Raw genomic sequence first — 22,544 nt, 5'->3', positions numbered from 1 at the left:
TGGTACCAAAAGAAAAGTCCTGTCACAAGGAATAAACAGGAAAATATAAAAGCCCTATGGTGTTTAAAAGTTATGGCCAAGGTTAAAGTTGGGCTAAAAACTACCTGGTATATACAGTAAAACTCGAATATAGCGAACACGGATATAGCGAAATTACGGCTATAGCGAAGTGAAAACGATTTCCCTGTCAAACTCTTTATATATTCTATATACAAATCTGCGTCTATAACGAACACGGATATAGCGAATTTACGGATATAACGAAGTAAATTCCTATTCCCCTTGAATTAAAAATGAACGTAAAAATCACCTTTTATATCAAATTTCTTTTTTTCATTTCAAACTCGTGATTTTTAAAAATCGCTTTTCATTGCCATAAAGGATTCACACTTATTACGAAATTTCTGTTTGTATTTTTTCAAAAAAGGTTGTTAACACAAAACAATACTTACACATACGTTTAACAAATATATTGTCGGTATTGTTTTACTATTCTCGTTAATCAAATTTGAAGTTTGATTGCATTTATTTTATCGTACACTCCTTTATTTGTGTAAAGCAACAAGTAAATGACAACTGCAATTGACTTTTTGTACATGTATGTATTGCGCATAGTTTTGTTGATATTTTTCTCTCGACATGTTCTTGTGTGACTTACATGTAATAATCAATCAAGATAAATTATCATATATAAATTAATGTGTATATTTTTTGTATAAAAATATTTCTTCTTGAAAATATATAGGCTTAATTTCTCTTAGAGACAATACAAACGCAAGTATATCGATTGCCGCTTTCTTGTACAAATTATGAATTCGCTATAAACGTATAGCGAATTTTTATAGAGTGTCCGCAGAAATTCGCTATATCAGAGTTTTACATTATGGGGGACAAAAAAAAAAGGTCAGTTTTAAAAATATAATGTTTATTTAGAAAACATGATAACAATTTTAAAATACAGATACATGTAGTTTAGAATAACTTATAGACACATCCATCAACTTGCATTAACACTTACAATTAACAAATAATGCACACAGAAACGGAATGAAAACTGACTTTGTTCATTCTGACCTGTCAAAGTTCTAGGGCAAAGTATTGCAGCATGCTCTGGCCTGCCTTACTCTGAAGCACAGTCTGACTGAATTAGAAGGAGCTGGCTTTAGTCAGACTGTCTGAAGCATGGCCTACACAGCATGCTCTGGCCTGCCTTATTCTGGAGCATGGGCTACATCACATGTTATAGAATGCCTATGCCCTGCAACATGACCTACATAGCATGCTCTGGCCTGCCTTATTCTGGAGCATGGGCTACATCACATGTTATAGAATGCCTATGCCCTGCAGCATGACTTACATAGCATGCTCTGGCCTGCCTTATTCTGGAGCATGGGCTACATCACATGTTATAGAATGCTTATGTCCTGCAGCATGACCTACATAGCATGCTCTGGCCTGCCTAACCCTGCAGCGTGGCCTACACAGTATGTTCTGTTCAGTACAGCAGAAATCCTCCCTTCCCCTTCATCCAATATGTTTACTATTGTCACAATAACAACACATCATATTACAACACAGCATATTCCCATCACAGCCAAAGTAATATAATAAAAAATAAAATATGATAAAGTCTTCAACAAAACACATTCTTAATGGATTTCATATATGAACAGTATCTAAAGATACATGTAAATAGAGAGAACTATAATTCCTCTAACAATATCAATCAGATTTCCACATGACATTAGAGCTATCGGTCAGATTTCCACATGATATTAGAGCTATCGGTCAGATTTCCACATGATATTAGAGCTAAAGGTCAGATTTCCACATGATATTAGAGCTAAAGGTCAGATTTCCACATGATATTAGAGCTATAGTTCAGATTTCCACATGATATTAGAGCTAAAGGTCAGATTTCCACATGATATTAGAGCTATAGTTCAGATTTCCACATGATATTAGAGCTAAAGGTCAGATTTCCACATGATATTAGAGCTAAAGGTCAGATTTCCACATGATATTAGAGCTATAGGTCAGTGCAACATGGGACCAGCATTGTTAGTATACTTTCAGTCACTAAGCATTCTGAGACGGACTTTATTCTGTGACGGAGTATAAGCATTCATCTACGGGAGTTGTAGGTGAAGATCAATCTCTAACAAGGCAACATCTGATCTATTCCACTGCTGACTGTAAGCTTGTGATGATTACAAGAGAACACGATTTCACTGTCCTCATTTCTCACTCTCTCTGTGCAGTCAACTCTTTCTCTCTCCTGGCAAAAGTTTCTGCTACCAACAGTGGAAAAATTAACGTTGCCTCACCACACACCTAGCAAATATACAAAACAATATTCACACTGAGTTTTTCACAACTTTAAAAACCATTTGCTTGACCAAAATTAATAGCCTCTTAAAATTACCCAAAATTTTATACAGAAAATAGGCCAATCGTTTTCACTCATTTTAAAATTCATCATCTATCAAAACTTTTGAAATATACATTGAGATTAAAGAGCAGTGATGACACTAACTTTGACTGGTTTAGCCGTTTTCTTGATCTTCCCCCACGACACGGCTTCATCAGGACTCGCTCCAGCATCACTGCCGTCAAATTCAGCAGCTGTATTCACAAACACACTAAAATCAGCCCCATTTCTCTGTAAAAAAAAAAAAAAAAAAAGAAATCAGAAAGGCGAACTAATATTAGTACTTATTCAATATTGAGGCATGTATGCAGAGTTTTGTATCTGAGTAGTTTCAACTTGGCAGTTTGACTAATTACTCCGAGACCATCAGGCCTAAAAAAAAATTAATTACTTGCTTCCCAGGCTCGCCCACATTTAAACAATGCGCAGTAACCATTTATATCCTTAAATTTCTCTCAAACACTCTTCTGATTAAAAAAAATAATTCATTGTAACCCATCCAGAATCCTCCACTGCATTTTAGATACTCCTGTCTGTAAAATGTTTGACTAAGTTTGGATCACCCCAACGTTGCGCAAACAGTTAAAATTTTGCAAATGACTGACGGTTCCAAATATTTCATGGTGATGGTGTTAATATCTGTACCGATACAAAAAAAGCACAATGCTTATTCTGAAATGGCACATTGTGGGAGGTTTTTCTGATTCTTGCTCTATGCTGGAACTGCTTAAAATTTTTTTTTTTAAAAATGCCCCACCTCATCTATTTTTAACAAAATTGACCTGAGAACCCAGCAACGAATTTTTTTTTTGGTTTTAGATAAGTATATAATTATAACTCTCAATCTGATCTTGCGTTCATACACATTTTTTCCAAATGAAAACCCCGAGATCTGCATTTATATCAACCTTACCATCAGATTAGCATTACAGATGTGATGCTTGACGACTCCACCCCCCAGAATAATCATGCCTGTATTGGCAGCATGGACAGCCTGGCTGTTGACTCGTCGTATGTCTACAAAAATAAAAAATCTCATGTAAATAAGATCATATACACCAGCTATATCAGGATTTTGTTTATTCAAAAGCATTTCAGAAATATTTGGTCTTTATTTATTGTCTGATATTAATAAATAATAAAGAAGTGGGTAATTCATGAGAACTTGTGGGAAAAGGAAGTCCTTGTGAACACAAGCCCCCATAGTAAAGCTTTCTGAAGCTTAAACCCTCAGTCTTGTGTTCTTAACTTGCCTTTGACCATATCTAGGGCTGGGTATTGTCTGGAAATTTTGTATTGTTATATTTTAAACTGTATTGCAATATTTTCACTAAATATTAAAATGATCTTATCTTATTAAGTAAAAAAAAACACATGACCCCAATCAGCCATGTACCTCAACAATCACTTGCCTCTACACTAATTAAGTGTTTGGATGGTGTGATATGAGATTATAATAGTGAAATAATTGATATGATTGATGAATAAATAGAATTTTAGCTGCATGCAAATCCACCTCATCAGGAGTCTATTTGCACTTTACAATTATTATGCAATTTGATAATTTATAATTGATGATTTGAGCATTATACCCTAAATTTTTATTGCATTTATAAAACAATACGTAGATCAGAAGAAGAAAAAACCCCGTCTTTGCCTCTCTGGAGGACGTGCTAGTAATTTAATAGCTTTTGTTTTATTTTTTTAATTCCAGGGTTGTATTTGGTGACAATAGCTTTTGTTTTATTTTTTTAATTCCAGGTGACAAACACAAGAGATTTACCCTGGCTTTTTTTTTGAATCTGATAATAGCTTGGCTCAATTGTAGTTATCAAATATACCACTTGTATGTTTAGATTGATTTCATTATGGCTATAGCCCCTCTTTAAGGCTCATTTTGAATTCTTTAGGGCTTTCTTGTAGTACATCTCCATAACTGGTTTTTCTCATATGGGGGTATGGCATCACCTTTAATAAATCCCCCTCCTCCAAAAATGAAGGATTATGCGCAATTTTGAGTTTCAAATACTGGAACATGTTTGTCAGTTTTATGTATGTTTTAAAATGCAGGATGTGAGAAAATTGCCTGAAATCGCTTTCCTTTATATACCATAATATAAAAGTAATATTCATTTAAAGTTGGCAATATACAATTTAAGAAGTTGGTAAGAAGAATAAACTACAGTGAATAAATCACGGATTTCTTTTTCTTCTCTGTGAAATATAGTAAAGCCATCATCACAATATCGCACTTGCCAGTGGTACATTATGCGATTTTACTTTCGGAATCCTGAGCTTGTAACTTAATTCCGAGACCAAGCATTTTGCTGGTATATCGCTACTGAAAAAACGTATCACAATACGATATTTTTTATTAACGAACCGCAATACACAGGAACATTGATATTATTGTGCAACCCTAACCATGTCCAACATCAGTCTGGAGTTATAAAACTAATATTTTACCTTCAACAATGCTAACACCAGTCCGGGGTTCTAAAACTAATAGTTTACCTTCAGCAATGTTAACACCAGTCCGGGGTTCTAAAACTAATAGTTTACCTTCGACAATGTCCAACACCAGTCCGGGGTTTTTGAATGAGTGGAAGTAAATCATGTCTCCAATAGAACCATCGGTCAGGGCTGGACTAAATACTGGAATGTTGTTCTGAAACATTAAACTCATTGATACTATTGTCCATTTCAAAACACATCATAATATTCTGTTTTTAAGGAGAAGAATATCATTACTTTTGAAAAGAAATAAGTAATTTTGTTTAAAAAACCATTTAGCAATGATGATGTGTGGAATTCTGAACAAGTCTTACCTTTTGGGCCCAATAGTAGACCGAGTCTGGGTGATCGATCTCCTTCCCTAGTCTGGCTATCATCTTACTCGGGGTCCACACAATTCCCTGAAATAGTCAAATTGTATAAAAGTGACGTTTTCCCCACTGTAACCAGAGGCATGGGACACCATCAGCGATTTTATTACAAACACAAAGGCTCAGTATAGCGTATAGCATCAAACATGATTGATTCTTTTACTGTGTATCATCATAGCTTTTGTGCTAATCAAAATAAATGTAATACTTAGGGCAAATCCACTAAAAAATATGTAAACATGAACAAACAAGAAGCCATGGGCCACATTGCTCACCAGAGTCACTTTGACCATATTTAAAGATTTTTCCTATATATTCGCAGCTCTAAATCTTTGATCTCTATTGTGGCCCCAACCTAACCCCGGGGACCATAATGTAAACAAACTTGAATCTACACTATGCAAGGCAGGTGGCATGCAAATTTGAACTTTCTTGGCCTAGTGGTTCTTTAGAAGATAAGATTTTCCCTTTATATTTGCATGCAAAAATTTGATCCCCAATTGTGGCCCCACCCTACCCAGAGTTCATGAAAAGTGTCGGTAATGTTGGATTATCCGATAAAATTAGTAAATGTCCAACATAAGTTACTTAATTGTCGGTCCTGATGGCCGATATAAGAGCGGGATCGAAGTCTGTTTTTTACTGGGAATAAGAGTACCGCAAATGGTACATAATACGCCTGTGAAATGCTTACATAGGGTGTTTTTCTTGTGCTATAATTTGTATAACTTTGCTTCAGGTAGTATCAGCCATCATGAGGCTGTGACAAACTTTCATATGAACAAAGAGTCCTCAAAATGGACCAAAATCAAACTTCTTCCCCAGAATTAATTTCCAAATAGACTAAGTTCAACAACCTGTAATTTTCTCAAAAATTGTAGAAAATCAAAATCCATCCCACATGCACATCTTCAATACCCATACAAACACTCCACAAAATAAGAAAGCTCTCACTTGAAAACTGTGGGAGGAGTAGGGCGGACAAATTATGTACCCTCCATATAATAATTTCCAAATAAAGGGGCAAAACTCCTGGAAAAAAGGTCGAAATGGATCAAAATTGCAGTATGATCTAGAGTGACCCACAAAGAAGCTACACAGCAAGTTTCAGCATGATATGTGAAAGGGAAATGAAATTATAAAGAGAAAACCCTGAACAGACGTACGTACAGACATCGCTGTACCATAATATGTCCCGTCTAAAGACGGGCCGTATAAAAATGGCAGCCATGTGGCCCATAAATTTTCAATCCGATGCTAAATCTGGCAAGGCATTGAAATGTAAACGCAAGTAATCTGGTGAGGAACTACGAGGAGAAAAGAAACCGATTGTTTCAATCCACCTGGCAGGCTGGGAGACAATGGCTTCTGTTTGATGCAGTTTTACCTACTGCTAGGTGACACCATCTGCTCAAAGTTGAAAGACCAACTACACTAGGGCCAAAGTGAGAGAAAGAGTAGTTAAAACGATTGCAGAGGAAGATGAGAAAGAAGTTGAGAGGGATAGACAGGATAGAGAGAAAAGTGGAGGGTGAGAGAGAAGTGGAGGATGATAGAGAAGTAGAGCAGGAAAGTAGCTCAGATAGTGAGAGTGAGAAAGATTCAGTGTGAGCAAGATGAGAAAGAGTATGAAAGAAGAATTTATTAACTTATAGCTGAGATGGAGATTGAATACAATTAGTTTATTATAAATAAAATTTATAAAAACCTCAAAAGCGATGCATTTTTTTTCTGGACTGACAAAATTTTGTTTGGGCTTACACTACATCTAACAGTGTCAGACCAAGTGACACTTCAAAAGGAATTTCAAGAAATCTGCTACCCCCTGGGGTTAAGAAGCTTTCATCATGTAAATTTCAACTTTCCTGGCCCAATGGTTCTTGAGAAGATTTTTAAATGACCCCACCCTGTATTTGCATTTTTTGTGATTATCTCCCCTTTGAAGGGGGCATGGCCCTTTATTTGAACATTTGAACAAACTTGAATCCCCTTTACCCATGGATGATTTGTACCAAGTTTGGTTGAAACTGGCCCAGTGGTTCTGGTGAAGATGAAAACATGACAAGATTATGGAGAGATTGGATGGACAGACTACAGACAAAAGGTCATCAGAAAGCTCAATAAGCTTTCAGCTCAGGTGAGCTAAAAACAACAACCAAGGAAAGGCCCATGGGCCACATGACTCACCTGAACAGTTATATTTTTCCATTTAAAACATTAAATCTCAATAAAATATACTCAAATTATCCTAAAAACTATTAACACAAGTTAAAATTTCATAAATCTAAAGACAACGATAATTGATATACATTAATATAAATATATCCATATCAACATTTTCCTTTCTTGTCATAAAATAGTGCGCACACTGGTAGTAGCAGATGAAATTGAAATCCGAATGCATCAGTCTCATCTAATTTACTGCTACAGAAATGAAATAAATGTTGAATTGTTTGAATTATATCATTCATTGTTTGTATGGAGATGTGTATTATATCATGACTAGTATTCTATTGCTGCATGTATACATTGTCTCGTCCCAATTACCAATACAAAAGCTCAGTATAGCGTATAGTATCAAACATGATTGATTCTTTTACTGTGTATCATCATAGCTTTTGTGCTGATCAAAATAAATGTAATACTTAGGGCAAATCCACTGGAAAAAAACTATATAGACATGAACAAAAAAAAGGACCATGGACCACATCACTCACCTGTGTCACCTTGCCCCATATTCAAAGATTTTCCTTATATATTCGCATCTCTAAAACTATGATCTCTCTTTGGGGCCACCCCCAATCTAACCCCAAGGGCCATGATTTTTACTAACTTGAATCTGCACTAAGAGAGGAAGCTATCATGTAAATGTTTGGGCTGAAACAATACGCCCCCTACACAATATAATATATATTGCAATACTTATGCTATGATTCAATACTTTCAATATGATACAATTTACAGAAGAAAGCAATAACAACATTGAACAAAAATTTAATTACCAGATTCACAATCATAATTTTAAAAGCAAAATGTATCCAAACCGCTGAATTGTAAGATGCCTGTTGTCTCTGTAGTTTGAACTGATTCAGTTCATTATTGTTTTTGTCAGACTCGAGGCTAACAACAGTCTAACCATTATCGGATGCAATGTTGTCCCTCATGCAGGTAAAATGGTTAAGTACAGGCCAAGTCTGATGTATTTTACTGAATCAGTTTGTAATAAACGTATCGAACCGAAAATCAAGGCAATGAATCGAGCATTCATATTGAACAGTATCAATATTTTGGTGAATCTTTTCAGCCCTAGTAAATGTAAACTTCTCTGGCCCATTGGTTCTTGAGAAGATTTTTAAAAAATTTCCCTACATATTTCTATGTAAAAATTTATCTCCTATTTTGGCCTCATCCTAACCCAGGAGCCATGATTTTAACAAACTTGAATCTCTATTATGTCAGAGAGATGCCACATAAATTTGAACATTCCTCGCCCAGTAGTTCTTGAGAAGAAGATTTTTAAAGATTTTTCCTATATATTTGTATTTAAAACTTTGATCCCCTATTGTTGCCCCTTCCCATCCCCGGGGGCCATGATTTGAACAAACTTGAATCTGCACTATATCATGTAAATTTTCCTGGCCCAGTGGCTCTTGAAAAGATTTTTTAGAGATTTTCCCTACATATTTGTATTTAAAACTGATATCCCATATTGTGGTCCCACCCTACCCCCGGGGACAATGATTTTAACAATCTTGAATCTGCACTATGTCAGAAAGGTGGCATGCAAATTTGAACTTTCCTGGCCCAGCGGTTCTTTAGAAGATTTTAAAAGATTTTCCTTATATATTCACATGTAAAATTTTGATCCAAAATTGTGGCCCCACCCTACCTCTGGGGGCTATGATTTTAACTATCTTAAATTTGCACTACTTTAGGAAGCTTTCATGTAAATTTCAACTTTCCTGGCCCAATGGTTCTTAAGAAGATTTTTAAATGACCCCACCCTATTTTTGCACTTTCGTTATTATCTCCCCTTTGAAGGGGGCATGGCACTTCATTTGAACAAACTTGAATTCCCTTTACCCATGGATAAATATGGTTGATATTGGCCCAGTAGTTCTGGAGAAGAAGATGAAAATGTGAAAAGTTTATGGAGAGACTGGATGGACAGACTACAGACAAAAAGGTTATCAGAATAGCTCATTGAGCTTTCAGCTCAGGTGAGCTAAAAACAACAACCAAGAAAAGACCCATGGACCACATGACTTACCTGAACAGTTACATTTTTCCATTTAAAACATTAAATCTCAATAAATTATACTCAAATTATCCTAAAAACCATTAACACAAGTTAAAATGTCATAAATCTAAAGACAACGATAATTGATATACATTAATATAAATATATCAAATCAACATTTTCCTTTCTTGTCATAAAATAGTGTGCACACTGGTAGTAGCAGATGAAATTGAAATCCAAATGTATCAATCACATGTAAATTATGGCTACAGAAATGAAATAAATGTTAAATTGTTTTAATTATATCATTCATTGTTTGTATGGAGATGCAGTGCTCCAAGTCACATCTGCTATCAGGTCGCAAAATGGTGACCTAGTAATATTTCTGGTCGCCATTTTCAAATTTCTAGTCGGCATGTTCAAAATTTCTACTCGCCATGGTAAAAGATTTTGTAAATAAGACCTACAAGTTCTTTTTTTAAAATTTGAATATCTTTCAAGAAAAAAATCTACACCCATGTATGCATTTTGTTTGTTTTATTTTTAAACTGAATAGAAATGTGCTGTGAAATAGCTGGATGCTAACAAGTCAAGCATTTCCTCTGGCAAAAGTTGTATTACATTGTGCCATCCTGTATATTTTACAGTACGCTTCTGGGGAAGAAAACCCAGCGTTCCAAACAAGGATTTGCTTCAAAGTCTTAATAAGTGGGCCTTCACTGCTTATTCGAATAAGAGCTTCTACTTTTGTTGGATCTTTTGCTGAACAATCAGTACCAGCATCAATAAGAACACTACATCCCGAGTTTGTAATTGTCTGTGAAAATTAGCAACAACAGTTGCCCCGCTCGACTTACTGCTAATAATGCAGTCACGGACAGGACGTGTCTCTTACTGTTACTGTGAATAGTCACACTTCCACATTTGAAAGATGTACACCAAGTCGTGGTGAAATCGGACAATGGGTTTCCAGAAATGGTGGACGTTGCTGGCTGATTGGCCTCACAAATTCTGCAAAACATTTTGCAATTTCTGTATATCAACCACGAAAATTCCTTCCCAAGACTGGGGTTCTTCCTTTACTTTTGCATTTTTCTTTAGACACAGCTACGTCATCTTTAAATGCAAAACTTTCTCCGTGTGATTCTTGAATTTCTTCGTTACATGTACTAGGCCGAGGCTTCTACTTTTTACAAAGTCTAAACCAAGTGCCTTAACCCTTGTTTTACTGGCATCTTGATTGCTTTCAAACGCTGTTTTGACCGAGACTGAAAAATAATTATTCAGACTTCCGATCCCGATTACAAAATTTTACTGGATGCCCAATTTTTTCCACTCGCAAAATGCGACTTAAATATAATCTCTAGTTGCAAAATTGATTTTCTGGTCGTAAATGCGACCGTTTTACTTGCAACTTGGAGCACTGAGATGTGTATTATATCATGACTAGTATTCTATTGCTGCATGTATACATTGTCTCGTCCCAATTACCAATACAAAAGCTCAGTATAGCGTATAGTATCAAACACGATTGATTCTTTTACTGTGTATCATCATAGCTTTTGTGCTGATCAAAATAAATGTAATACTTTAGGCAAATCTACTCAAAAACATGTAAAGGGAAAAATCAGGATGTTAAGTTGTAAGGGCAATCCATTTGGCTTTAGATTGACAGTCGACACACACCAAAGTTGACCTTGTACTTACCTCAATACACTGAAGTTTGTCTGGTGCCTAACTCAATACACCGCAGTTCACCTAGTGCCTACCTAACACACTGAAGTTTTCCTAGTGCCTACCTCAATACAATGAAGTTTTCCTAGTGCCTACCTCAATACACTGAAGTATGCCTAGCTCAATACATTGAAGTTCACAATGTGCCTACCTCAATACACTGAAGTTTGCTGTGTGCCTACCTTAATACACTGAAGTTTGCCTAGTGCCTACCTTATTACACTGAAGTTTGTCTAGTGCCTACCTTAATACACTGAAGTTTTCCTAGTGCCTACATCAATGCACTGAAGTTTGCCTAGTGCCTACCTTAACAGACTGAAGTTTGCCTACTGCCTACCTTAATACACTGAAGTTTTCCTAGTCCCTACCTCAATACACTGAAGTTTGCCTAGTGTCTACCTCAATACACTTAAGTTTGCCTAGTGCATACCTCAATACACTGAAGTATGCCTTGTGCCTACCTCAATACACTGAAGTTCACCTAGTGCCTACCTTAATACACTGAAGTTTGTCTAGTGCCTACCTCAATACACTGAAGTTCACCTAGTGCCTACCTCAATACACTGAAGTTCACCAAGTGCCTATCTCTATACACTGAAGTTCAGAGCACCTACCTCATTTTTCTGTTCCTCCAGCATTTTGTCCAGAATGGGCATCAGCCAGTCCTCAAACAGGCAGTAGTTTTCATTTGGCACTAGCAGGTTTCCGATCCTGTTTATCCCTCGATCCCGCAGTTCACTTCCTTTCAAGGCAAAGTCTCCAAGATATGTAGGAGCCAAACATTTTATGAAGTCTTCCTCAATTCCTCCAGCTGTTGACACTATACAGTCAACCTATCAAAGAATCTTTGCATTTTTTCACCTGAACATCAAGGAACTTTCCATTTCAAACATACACTTATGGATTCTGTTGTCACAAAAATCCATTACATCTAACTAAGCTCTTACAAAGTAACTAGAACAATTAATCTTATGCTTTTAAAGATCAAATACTGGCATGAAAAGAGAGGTCCCTTCACAAGGAATACACAATGAAATATAAAAGCCCCATCCCCATCCCTTCAAGTTATGGCCAAAGATAATTTTTTGCAAATAAACAGATCAATGGCCCTATTCACAAAATCTCTAACAGCTAAGATCAAAAATTTACAAACACTGTAATTTTCTTAATTTTCATTTCTTGTAGACTTTCTTAATTACATGTAATATGTAAAGTACATCCACGGTTTATAAAACTTGAATACATACTTATGACCTTGTGATTGGTATTTCATTATCAGACAAAATTATGTTTTCAACTTAGCCGTAAGATATTTGTGAATAATCTCTGATTACAGGGGTATATAAAAACCCACTGTACTCAAACAAAAGCTCAGTATAGCGTATAGAATTATACATCATTTTTCATACACATAATTTGTCATCACTGCTTTTGCTTGTAATTTCACACTGTATTTTTGTAGTAATATAAATACACTTCAGCCATTTTTACTAAGCTATCCTACTTTTATAACTATTAGGAACTTTTTTTTTTTAGAGATTCTGTAATATACAACAAACACTGAACAATGCTAACCATGTTGTGCTGTGCTAGATATCTAAATGTCTCTCTCACTCCAGAGGATATTAGATTTGATGTGTAGCCTAGGAAGATGGTACAGTTAGACTTCTCTCTGTCACAAGGGTTCAAATTAATCTCGTCTCTCATCTGCTCTGGTAGTGGGGAAACCTTGCAGTCTATCTAAAACACATTGTTAAATTAGGTTACATTTGTATTTAAAAAGGCTTCCAAATCTTGCATAGATGCGTACAGAATTGTGACGGATACTGGCATGTACCAGGAGGAACTGCCAATAGGCTGTACAGTTGGATGTGGTAGTAGGATGTACCGGGAGGAACTGCCAATAGGCTGTACAGTTGGATGTGGTAGTAGGATGTACCAGGGGGAAGTGCAAACTTCCACCAGAGTTCGTTTGCTCACAAACCAAACTCTTCCACTTAGGCATTATGGGATAGCGATTTCTTAGGCCGCGTATACTGTGACGTCACTGTAGAATGACGAAAAAACATAACGTCAAACGTAAACAATTTTCAAAACAAGAACGTAAACATCAAATTCATTACTTTACACTATAATTTGACCAGAGTCTCCCTACTTTTTAATGATCTTTTGATCATTTTATGTTTAAAATAAAATCCATACTTTTATATTTATGCTCTTAATATCAATATCTTCAAACTTTTAACTGCAAACTACTTCTTTAATGTAATTTGTCTGCGTGATAATCACGGACTCACAATATACAAATCTGTATATTGTGGTGCGTCACATAGGAGAGGTCTATTCGTAGGTGACGTAATGAGGCCTCGACGGGGAGTTTGGGGGGAAGTGCCAATAGGCTGTACAGTTGGATGTGGTAGTAGGATGTACCAGGAAGAAGTGCCAATAGGCTGTAGTTGGATTTGGTGATATGATGTACCAGGAGGAAGAGCTAATAGGCTGTACAGTCAGATGTGGTGGTAGGATGTACCAGGAAGAAGTGCCAATAGGCTGTACAGTCAGATGTGGTGGTAGGATGTACAAGTAGACCATGATAGGAACATACCCCTGTATTATAAAACTGATTGCTTACCATCTGATTGATCTGCTCTACTGCCTTGCCAAAGTTAGAAGCCTGGAAGCCAGACCGGGCGTAGGACTGTAACAGTTTGTGGTAATTAACCCCATCATTGAAATCGTATCCCTTCACAGTTCCCACTTCTTCTGGAATTTTCTCACTCTTCACAAGCACTGCATCCGTGGCTAGTTTGGGTGGCTGATCCCCCATTCCTATAATATGTACCAAAACATTGTTCATACAAGTATTTTCTGTCTGTACATAATCATTCTACACAGTGACATTTTAGATGATGATTGAATTTCCTCTCAGTTTCAAGCCATGTGGGAATTTACATGTTAAAGTTACAAGTCAAAGCTTCCACTAACATAAACAAACTATACTTCAACTGATTTCAAATGTTCTTCATACACAAATGTACTTATGCTTTCTACCAACACTCTAATCAATACTGGTATTTAAACATTGATTATGGATACATAACATTTGTAGCGGTCGGATGATCATGTAACTAGAGAGGTTCTTCTGGCCCGAGAGCGAATTGCAGACGTACCTGTTACAACCATCACCTCTCCCCAACACCCACCCCTGGGATTACAAATCAATAACTAAACTTCTTGTGTGTCATAAACAATTAGTTATTCTATCCTGTACAGAAAACCCTAGCAAAACCCCCAATACATCAATTTTCCATGTACCTTTTTTATAGGATGATAAAACAATGCAGACATAAAACATTTGTCTGGACCATCAAACCGACAGACAAATGGCGAGAATTCCAGCGTTTCTATGAGTTAACACCAAATCATGACAATGCAACAACGAAAGGATTGTCAATTTAAATCAGGTAAGTTTGTCTACGGGTTTAGAATAGAATATTCACTTAACCAATTTGGGCCCACAGAGGAGCATTAGGATTATCTATGAGTAAACTGACCACATTATCTTCGCAGTATAAATAGGAATCGTTAATAACAGTATAAGCAGCTCCAGACTATCAGTTTCTGTTGACAGCAGAACATAATCATCACATTCCCTAGGCACAAATGCTAACATTTGGTGACTTTCTATCTGGTGATGACCAAATTTCCATCACTTTAGCAGACTGTAGCAACATGCCATGGGGATGTAAAACTGTCACTCTGACATTTTGTTTGATCTGTCACTTGCAGTGCTTCCCTCGTATTATAATACCATTTGGTCCTATCAATCATGAATGAATGCCTTCATATTAGATCATCCTAGGCTTGTTTGATTCTCACTACATCATTGGAGACGAGTCCCAGGCTGCAGAACTCACGAGACTTGTACCCTCAGCTTTTTGAGAGAATGACAGCATCAGAATAGGTGGTGTCGGTTATAGTACAGGATCAACATAAAAACTGTTGTCCGATTGCCCGAGGCAAGCGAAAACCCAGTTCGTTCGGACTAGTGAAATTCAATACACACACTTGCCCGATGCCCAATTGGGCAAGTGATTATTTCAGAATGTTATTATGTTCCCCAAACAAAGTTTGGAAACATATTGTTTTTACTCTGTTTCTTCTTATTAGGGCCTTCCGTCTTCAGCGGAAGAATCTTCTATTATTCTATTGTTGATATTTCACTTTTCTTTTTATTATTTTTATTCTTTTTTTTTTTTCCTTACCGATTTTGTGCAGAGATTTCTCAGAGATGGCTCGATCAATTTGCTTCAAATTTTCAGGGTTGATGCGTTGCCATCTGAAGTTTATATATCCCTTTCAATTGTTGAAAACTTACTTCCGGTCGCAAGTTATGTCCGATTTTCCGTTTTTAAAATGACATTTTGTACAGACGTTTTTTCATAAACAGTTAAAGATTGAGTCTTGAAACTTTCAGGGATGATAGATGATGACCTGTAGCTCTGTAATCATTTATCATTGCGATCCGTCACTTCCGGCCACCACCGGAAGTGAACAAAAGAAACGTCAAATTTCAAATTTATGTTTTTGAAACAAAACTTGCATAGTTTAATTAGGTCTCTTTCGGTGTTTCAGAAAATGTTAGACTTACCGGAAGTTTAACCAGCAACTTCCGGTTTTTAGAGAAAAACTTCGAAAAATTGGTTATTGTTTGTCCTCGTATATCTTGCTTATTTATCAAGTTTTTTGATACGATATTTACAGATATTATTGACATTATCCATCTCTAGGGTTTCCTTTAATATTATTTCAAAATTTACTTCCGGTTGCAAGTTACGTCCGATTTTCCGTTTTTAAAATGACATTTGGTCCAGAGGTTTTTTCATAAACGGTTAAATATTGAGTCTTGAAACTTTCAGGGATGATAGATGGTGACTTGTAGTTCTGTAATAAGGTTTACCATTGCGATCCGTCACTTCCGGCCGTCACCGGAAGTGAACAAAAGAAACATCAAATTTCAAATTTATGCTTTTGAAACAAAACTTGCATAGATTAATTAGGTCTCTTTCGGAGTTTCAGAAAATGTTAAACTTACCGGAAATTTAACCAGCAACTTTCAGTTTTTTAGAGGAAAAACTTCGAAAAATTGGTCTTCCTTTGCTATCATATCTCTCGCTTAGAAATCAAGTGTTTCATATGATTTTCACATATCATTGACATTATCCATCTTCAGAGTATAGTGAATTAATATTATTTCAAAATTCACTTCCGTTCATTAAATATCTATGATTGCCAGGTTTTTTCTCTAGGCGTTTTCTCATAAATAATCAAAGATTGAGTCTTGAAACTTTCAGGAATGTTAGATGGTGATTTGTAGATGTGACATACGTATTTTGAGTTTGTTGCCGTCACTTCTGTCATCCACCGGAAGTACCTTAAAAATATGTAATTTTTCATTTTTTAAAATTCTAATGCTCATAACATTCTTCTGAATCAATAGAGTGTAATAAGTCATACCATTTCCACTGGAAGTTGGTTGTTCGAAACCGGAAGTTGTCCGAAAACTCAGTATTTTTCATAGAAATATTTAGTGTGGGTTCCTACGCGGTCAATGTGGAATTTTTAGTTGTTTTTTTCGACTCCCAAGATACTCGAAAGTGAATAAAACAAAACCAAAATTGTTTATAATTGATAAATCGCGTCTTACATGTACGTGTTTATTTCTTTCATGTATAGTCGTTCTTCACTAATTGAATTCTCCCAGTCAAGATCCTATCTCGTCAGAAATTGGACGGAAGACCTATTTGTTGCTCGCAAAGAGATCATTTCTAGTTATTATTATTTTTCTCCGGTACTTTTGTCTCCGGGAGTATTCTCAGAAACTACAAAAGGTATTGATATGAAACTTTCCAGGATGATAGTATAGCGTTTGTAGACGTGCAGAACGATAGTCATTTTGTCTGCATGTGCATGCACGCGCATGAACATGCATTGCAATTTTGGTACAAAAAATGGAAAATCAGAATATACAAGGGATCGACATGAAACCTTAATAGGATGATAATATATCATTTATAGATGTGAAAAATGATATTCATTTTGTCTGCACGCGCATGCACATGTATCACAATTTTCGTATACTAACTTTGTAATCAGTTTAACTTTTTTGTTGTTCATGAAATTGATTTTATATTCATAACAAAGGTAGGTACTGAGATCTTTAACTGATCTGCATGGTCAAAATTACCAATCTGCACGAGCATGCATGTGCACTTCATTTTGATTGGATAATACTAAAATGTCTGTAATTCTCTTACAAATGAAGTGAATGAGTTGATATTCACAGCATAGGTAGATAATATATGTATCTATATTTTGGTGGTAAAAAAATGCCAACACACACATGCATGCATCGTCTTTCAAAATTTAATTTTTTAAAGGACGATGACATTTTTTTTTTTTATATCAAATTCTTTTGATTTTGAGGTTCTAGTTGTGTCTTGGTACTCCTTAGAAATTGCTGTGGTTAAAACTACTGCTCAGCACATGCATGCACGTGTGATGAATTCTGATTGGACGATTTTAAAATCACTATAACTTCCTGATATTTGATGGAAACGTTATGAAATTCATACTGTGAGTATATGATCCAAAGGTCTGTTGAATGATATAAAGAAAAGCGCAGAATCATACTCGTGTATGCACGTGCATTATTTTCTTTCATTTCTTGGTACTGAAATGACCATATTAAATGCACTACATGTAATCAAAGGCTAAAATAAAATGATTTTTTGCTATAGGTTTACAATGACGTCACTTTTTAATTGGGGGAGGTTAGGGGAACATATGTAACGGTCCCCGTTACAATTAGAACTAGTTTTGATTGTGTTGTTAATACAGGGCTCGGAATTAGCAAGAAATATTCACAAATTGCGAGTACATTTGAAAAATAGCGAGTAAAAATAGTGGACACTTGAAAATCTTAGCGAGTAGTGATTTACAAACCATAATCATATTGTATCTGTTTTATATGATGTGCTATTCGCTTTTCTTAAACTTGCACTCAATATCATACAAATGCTTACATGAACGACCGATTTCGATAACCATTTCTATCCGGTTAAAGTTTCAGACAGAATGACAGATTTACAGAATTACAGACAGGACAAAAACAATATGCCCCCCGATCTTTGATCTCAGGGAGATAAAAACGTTTTATCATAAAAGATTAACATATATAAACTTAATATGCATTAATGTATATAATTAAAGGGGAATTTCGATACTTTTAGGTGGTATTTCGAAAACTAATTCCTGGGGGCATTTCGGTAAATTGCGGGCATTTTTGAATATTCGGAGTACCCATTTACATCGGACATAGTTGTTGTTTGTGTCCATAATTATCGAATGATGCCTCGTCGGATAGATAAAATTCTACCAGTATGCCATGTGCCGAATCGATCATTTGAGCGCTTAAAATTGCGGTGATTTACAAAATGTCGCAAAGAACAAAATTTAAAAAAAACACATCTTCACAAGTCAAGGGCTATTGATTAGTTACCTCGTTACAAAATAAAAACAACACGCAATGTTCTTGACGTTAAGAAAAATACCCCACGAAGACCATTGTTTACTTTCTGTTTTTGCTCTTTCCAAACTTGCATCTTAAACGAGGAATCTCATGCTTAAAATAAAAATTGATTTGTTTGATGTACTCCGACTGACCCATGAAATTTGCCCCGACCCGATCATTTTTTCCGCACTTGGAAATTTTAATTTTTTTTTATTTGCTCCCTGGAAAATAGACATTCTTCGAATTAGTATTAAACTTGATGCCATTTTTTTATTATTATTTGCACTAGTTTTACAGAATTCTTGATATCAAAATGTCCTTAGGACGTCTTTCGGTTCTACTTTCACTTTGATAATGACCATTTGTTAATCTGATAACTTTTCAAACATTTTTCTATGTAAACGATCAAATATACCGCATCACAGCTCCAAATTACCACATTATCTACCAACAAGATAGAACAAGGAGCTACGAACTCCCCCGTCGAGGCCTGATCGTATTTATGTACAAAAGTTTGTAAGCCATGCATATTATTTAGATAAAAAATCACATGGGATAGTGCACCAAAATTATGGCGGACCACAAGTCGGCGCTTAAGTTGATGGTCTATATTTCTGAAAAGGCACGCATATTATTTTGATATAGGATTATCTAAATGTTATGACGATTTGATAGGTGAACTTTTACTTTGCTCTTAAACTGAGACACACGAATGAACACGATCGTCACAACATTAAAATTATATTAAAACTTATTGTAAATTGCTGTCATCATGCAATTCACTTGGATATTCATGGATCACATTAAAGTGTTTAAGTGATTGCTATTATGAATGTCGGAATCGACCGGTGGTAACAAAAAGGGGTGTTAATTTATTTATTAACAACTGTAGACTGGTCCTCATCCGTCACGAATGCAAAACGTCCCGAGTAAATTTCAGGAGACATTGGAAGATTTACATGTATTATATGCAATGTGTACAAAATGAATGTTCTAAACTCTATTCTGTCTGTAAATCTGATTTTCAAAAAAATAAATAAAAATACCAACCTACCTACCCGACTTGAAAAATGTGGGTCGGAGTACATCAAACAAAATTTTTTTTAATGATGGCCTCATTGGATGATTTAAATTTAGCATATTGCGTCATCCCCTGTCCCAAACCCATGTTTTGAATGGTGCGAGGTAACAAATCAATAACCATTGACTTGTGAAGATGAACCCAACGCGGATAGGAACTTTGTTTAGTGGAAAAAAAACATGGCTGAAATTATGTCATTAAAAACTTTCCAGTCGGGGGGTTAAAAATGGGTCGGTCGCGTGATGGCAAACAAACTCCTTTTTAATTTTGGCCTTACTTTTATATTCAAAATAAACTTTTGTTCTGTTACTGGTTTCAAAATAAATTCAAATAAAATATTTTCCTTATTATTTATAATTGAATAAATCAAATGCAGTTTACAATCAATAAACTAATAACTGCTCATTATATGTACAATGAATCCCAACTAAAAACACTAAAAATTGAATAATATGTAATGATTAAATCTGCGGTATACCATCGCATTTTGCAAATTTATACCATGCCCACGCAGGGTTTCCATTAATGCACATATGTGTGTAATCTTCAGTTTTTCACACACAAAATTCTTTTGACCCCCTGAAAAAAATTACTGCGTCAAAATGATGCACAGCTTTTACCCCCCGTTAATGCTAATGTTTTAATGCTCTGTCCCGGGCTTACGTTAACTGGTCTTGAGAGCTGTCACAATAGTGGACCAGTTAAGAGAAAAGCAGGTAAACTGGTACCCTGTTGACCTTGCTTCTCTCATGTACAACAGGTAAGCGCCAATTTTTGACAGCCAGGATTTGGGCTGTATAGTTATCTCATGCATATAACGAGAGTTCCTTTCAAAACAACAACGACACTAACTTTGACGTCACAGTCGACTACACTACGTTACGAATACAGTGAAGTAGGCCTATGAAGCGTGAAACTTCATAACGTTGCGCAGTGGACTTTGACGTCATAACTAGGCTACAATGACTCTACCATTCAGAATCTCTCTAGTGAGACATAACAATCAACTGACCAATGAAATCGGCTCATTTGGGCTAACCAAAGTACTGCTTACCCGTTGTTTGTGTGGAGCATCAATCAGCGGGGAACCAGTTTAAAAAGCAGGCTGACGTAATCAGAGTTGTGCAATAAACCCGGAAGAGGAGCATGTTGAAAATGGATTAAAAGCAAGCAAGTTTTGATTTCCTTGTGACAGTTTTGAGCATTACTGTTAAATGTTTGAAAACAACTTAACTTGTCTTTATATGCGTAAATCCAGGCACATCTGAGTCGAAACGTCGGTCGAAGCATAAACCGTCACCGACTCCGGTATTTACACATTTTCCAGAATCAAAATATGAATGCTTGCGAAGAGAAGTCGATGAAGGCTATGCCTCTCGACTTCTCTAAAGAGAATACAGAGTTCTTGAAAAATGTTGGTAGTGTCGGATTATCCGATAAAAGTAGTAAATGTCCGACACAAGTTACTTAATTGTCGGTCCTGATGGCCGATATAAGATCGGCATCAAAGTCTGTTTTTTACCAGGGAAAATGGCGGCTATGTGGCCCATAAATTTTCAAACCGATGCTAAATCCGGCAACACATTGAAACGTAAACGTGAGAAATCAGTTGTGAGGAACTACAAGAAGAGAAACCGATTGTTTCAATCCGCCTGTCAATCTGGGAGACAATGGCTTTTGTTTGCAGCGGTTTTACCTACTGCTTGGTGACACAATCTGCTCAAAGTTGCAACTGACGAAAGACCAACTACACCCGGGCAAAAATGAGAGAAAGAGTTGTTACAACGATTGCAGAGGAAGATGAGAAAGAAGTTGAGAGGAATGTACAGGATAGAGAGAAAAATGGAGGATAAGAGAGTAGTGGAGGGGGAGAGAAAAATAGAGCAAGAAAGTGACTCAGATAGTGAAAGTGAGGAAGATTCATTCAGAGTGTAAGAATGCTGAAAAGGGGTATTTAAAAGATCATTCATGCACTTATAGGTGTGATGGAGATTGAATACAATTACAAATGTAGTTGATTTTAAATAAAATTTATAAAAACCTCAAAGTGATGCATTTTTTCTGGTAGTAGATATACTAACTAGTATATAGGTCCCTGGACTGACAAAATTTTGTTTGGGCTGACACTATTTCAAACAGTGTCAGACTAAATGTCTGACACTTCAAAAGAAATTTCAAGAACTCTGAGAATACCTTCTTTTCTGAACTGACCCAACTCTTGTTAAATAGATCTGGTGTTATGAGTTACCTGTATAATATGTTGATTTTAGGGAATTTTGTGTCTCAGCCTCTGAATACCACACCTAGTCCCTGAAGCTCTCTGAACCTCTCATAACTGCTTTTCTATTCAAACTATTCATAGCATTCGCTTCTTTGCTGATAATTGCACTCCATGGTGAAACACGTTTTTTCACTTAAAGCGCAATAATAACCCAGATGAAACTCTCTAATACAGATTAACAGTTTTATAAAGAGAAGCATCCTTTTTTCAAATTTACATCAGATAGGAAGTAATATAATTATTTAATCATTTCTTATTTACTATATTTGTTCAATATATTTGTTTTGTTCAATGTCATAATTAATGTACTTTCATTCTG

The 22,544-nt window shown here is 35.9% G+C and overlaps 2 protein-coding genes and 1 non-coding gene across 11 annotated transcripts in view; 1 reads left to right on the top strand and 2 right to left on the bottom strand.

The window, feature by feature from the left end:
- Window positions 1-908: 908 nt before the first annotated feature.
- LOC125679067 (deoxyhypusine synthase-like) lies at window positions 909-22,382 on the bottom strand. Of its 4 annotated transcripts, XM_048917982.2 has the most exons (10): window positions 22,193-22,379; window positions 16,679-16,724; window positions 13,923-14,119; window positions 12,866-13,030; window positions 11,905-12,123; window positions 5,260-5,346; window positions 4,994-5,099; window positions 3,345-3,448; window positions 2,537-2,662; window positions 909-2,334 (listed from the first exon to the last, which is right to left on the bottom strand). In XM_048917982.2, exons 3-10 carry the CDS (start codon window positions 14,115-14,117, stop codon window positions 2,245-2,247), a joined length of 1,092 nt encoding a protein of 363 aa, XP_048773939.1. In that variant the 5' UTR covers window positions 14,118-14,119; window positions 16,679-16,724; window positions 22,193-22,379; the 3' UTR covers window positions 909-2,244. The 4 variants fall into 4 exon arrangements, with proteins under 4 accessions (XP_048773939.1, XP_048773937.1, XP_048773940.2 ...); XM_048917980.2 differs by lacking the exon at window positions 16,679-16,724 and having other exon boundaries at window positions 22,193-22,382; XM_048917983.2 differs by lacking the exons at window positions 16,679-16,724; window positions 22,193-22,379 and adding an exon at window positions 13,128-13,337 and having other exon boundaries at window positions 13,923-14,061.
- On the bottom strand, window positions 12,655-12,721 carry LOC125682622 (small nucleolar RNA U54). The gene has a single exon (XR_007372628.1). It is a non-coding gene; the product is annotated as a small nucleolar RNA U54 (small nucleolar RNA).
- Window positions 14,506-22,544, top strand: part of LOC125679065 (protein SCAI-like) — a 42,327-nt gene continuing 34,288 nt past the window's right edge. The window contains exon 1 of one of the 6 annotated variants that reach the window (XM_048917979.2): window positions 14,506-14,754. In XM_048917979.2, the coding sequence (XP_048773936.1) occupies window positions 14,715-14,754 (40 nt within the window). In that variant the 5' untranslated portion in view covers window positions 14,506-14,714. The remainder of the gene's footprint in view (window positions 14,755-22,544) is intronic. The other 5 variants (XM_048917975.2, XM_048917976.2, XM_056155277.1 and 2 more) reach the window with 5 other exon arrangements.

The sequence above is a fragment of the Ostrea edulis genome, chromosome 2 (assembly GCF_947568905.1).
Source record: "Ostrea edulis chromosome 2, xbOstEdul1.1, whole genome shotgun sequence".
Lineage (NCBI taxonomy): Eukaryota > Metazoa > Mollusca > Bivalvia > Ostreida > Ostreidae > Ostrea > Ostrea edulis.
This window is presented reverse-complemented; position numbering and strand designations above follow the sequence as displayed.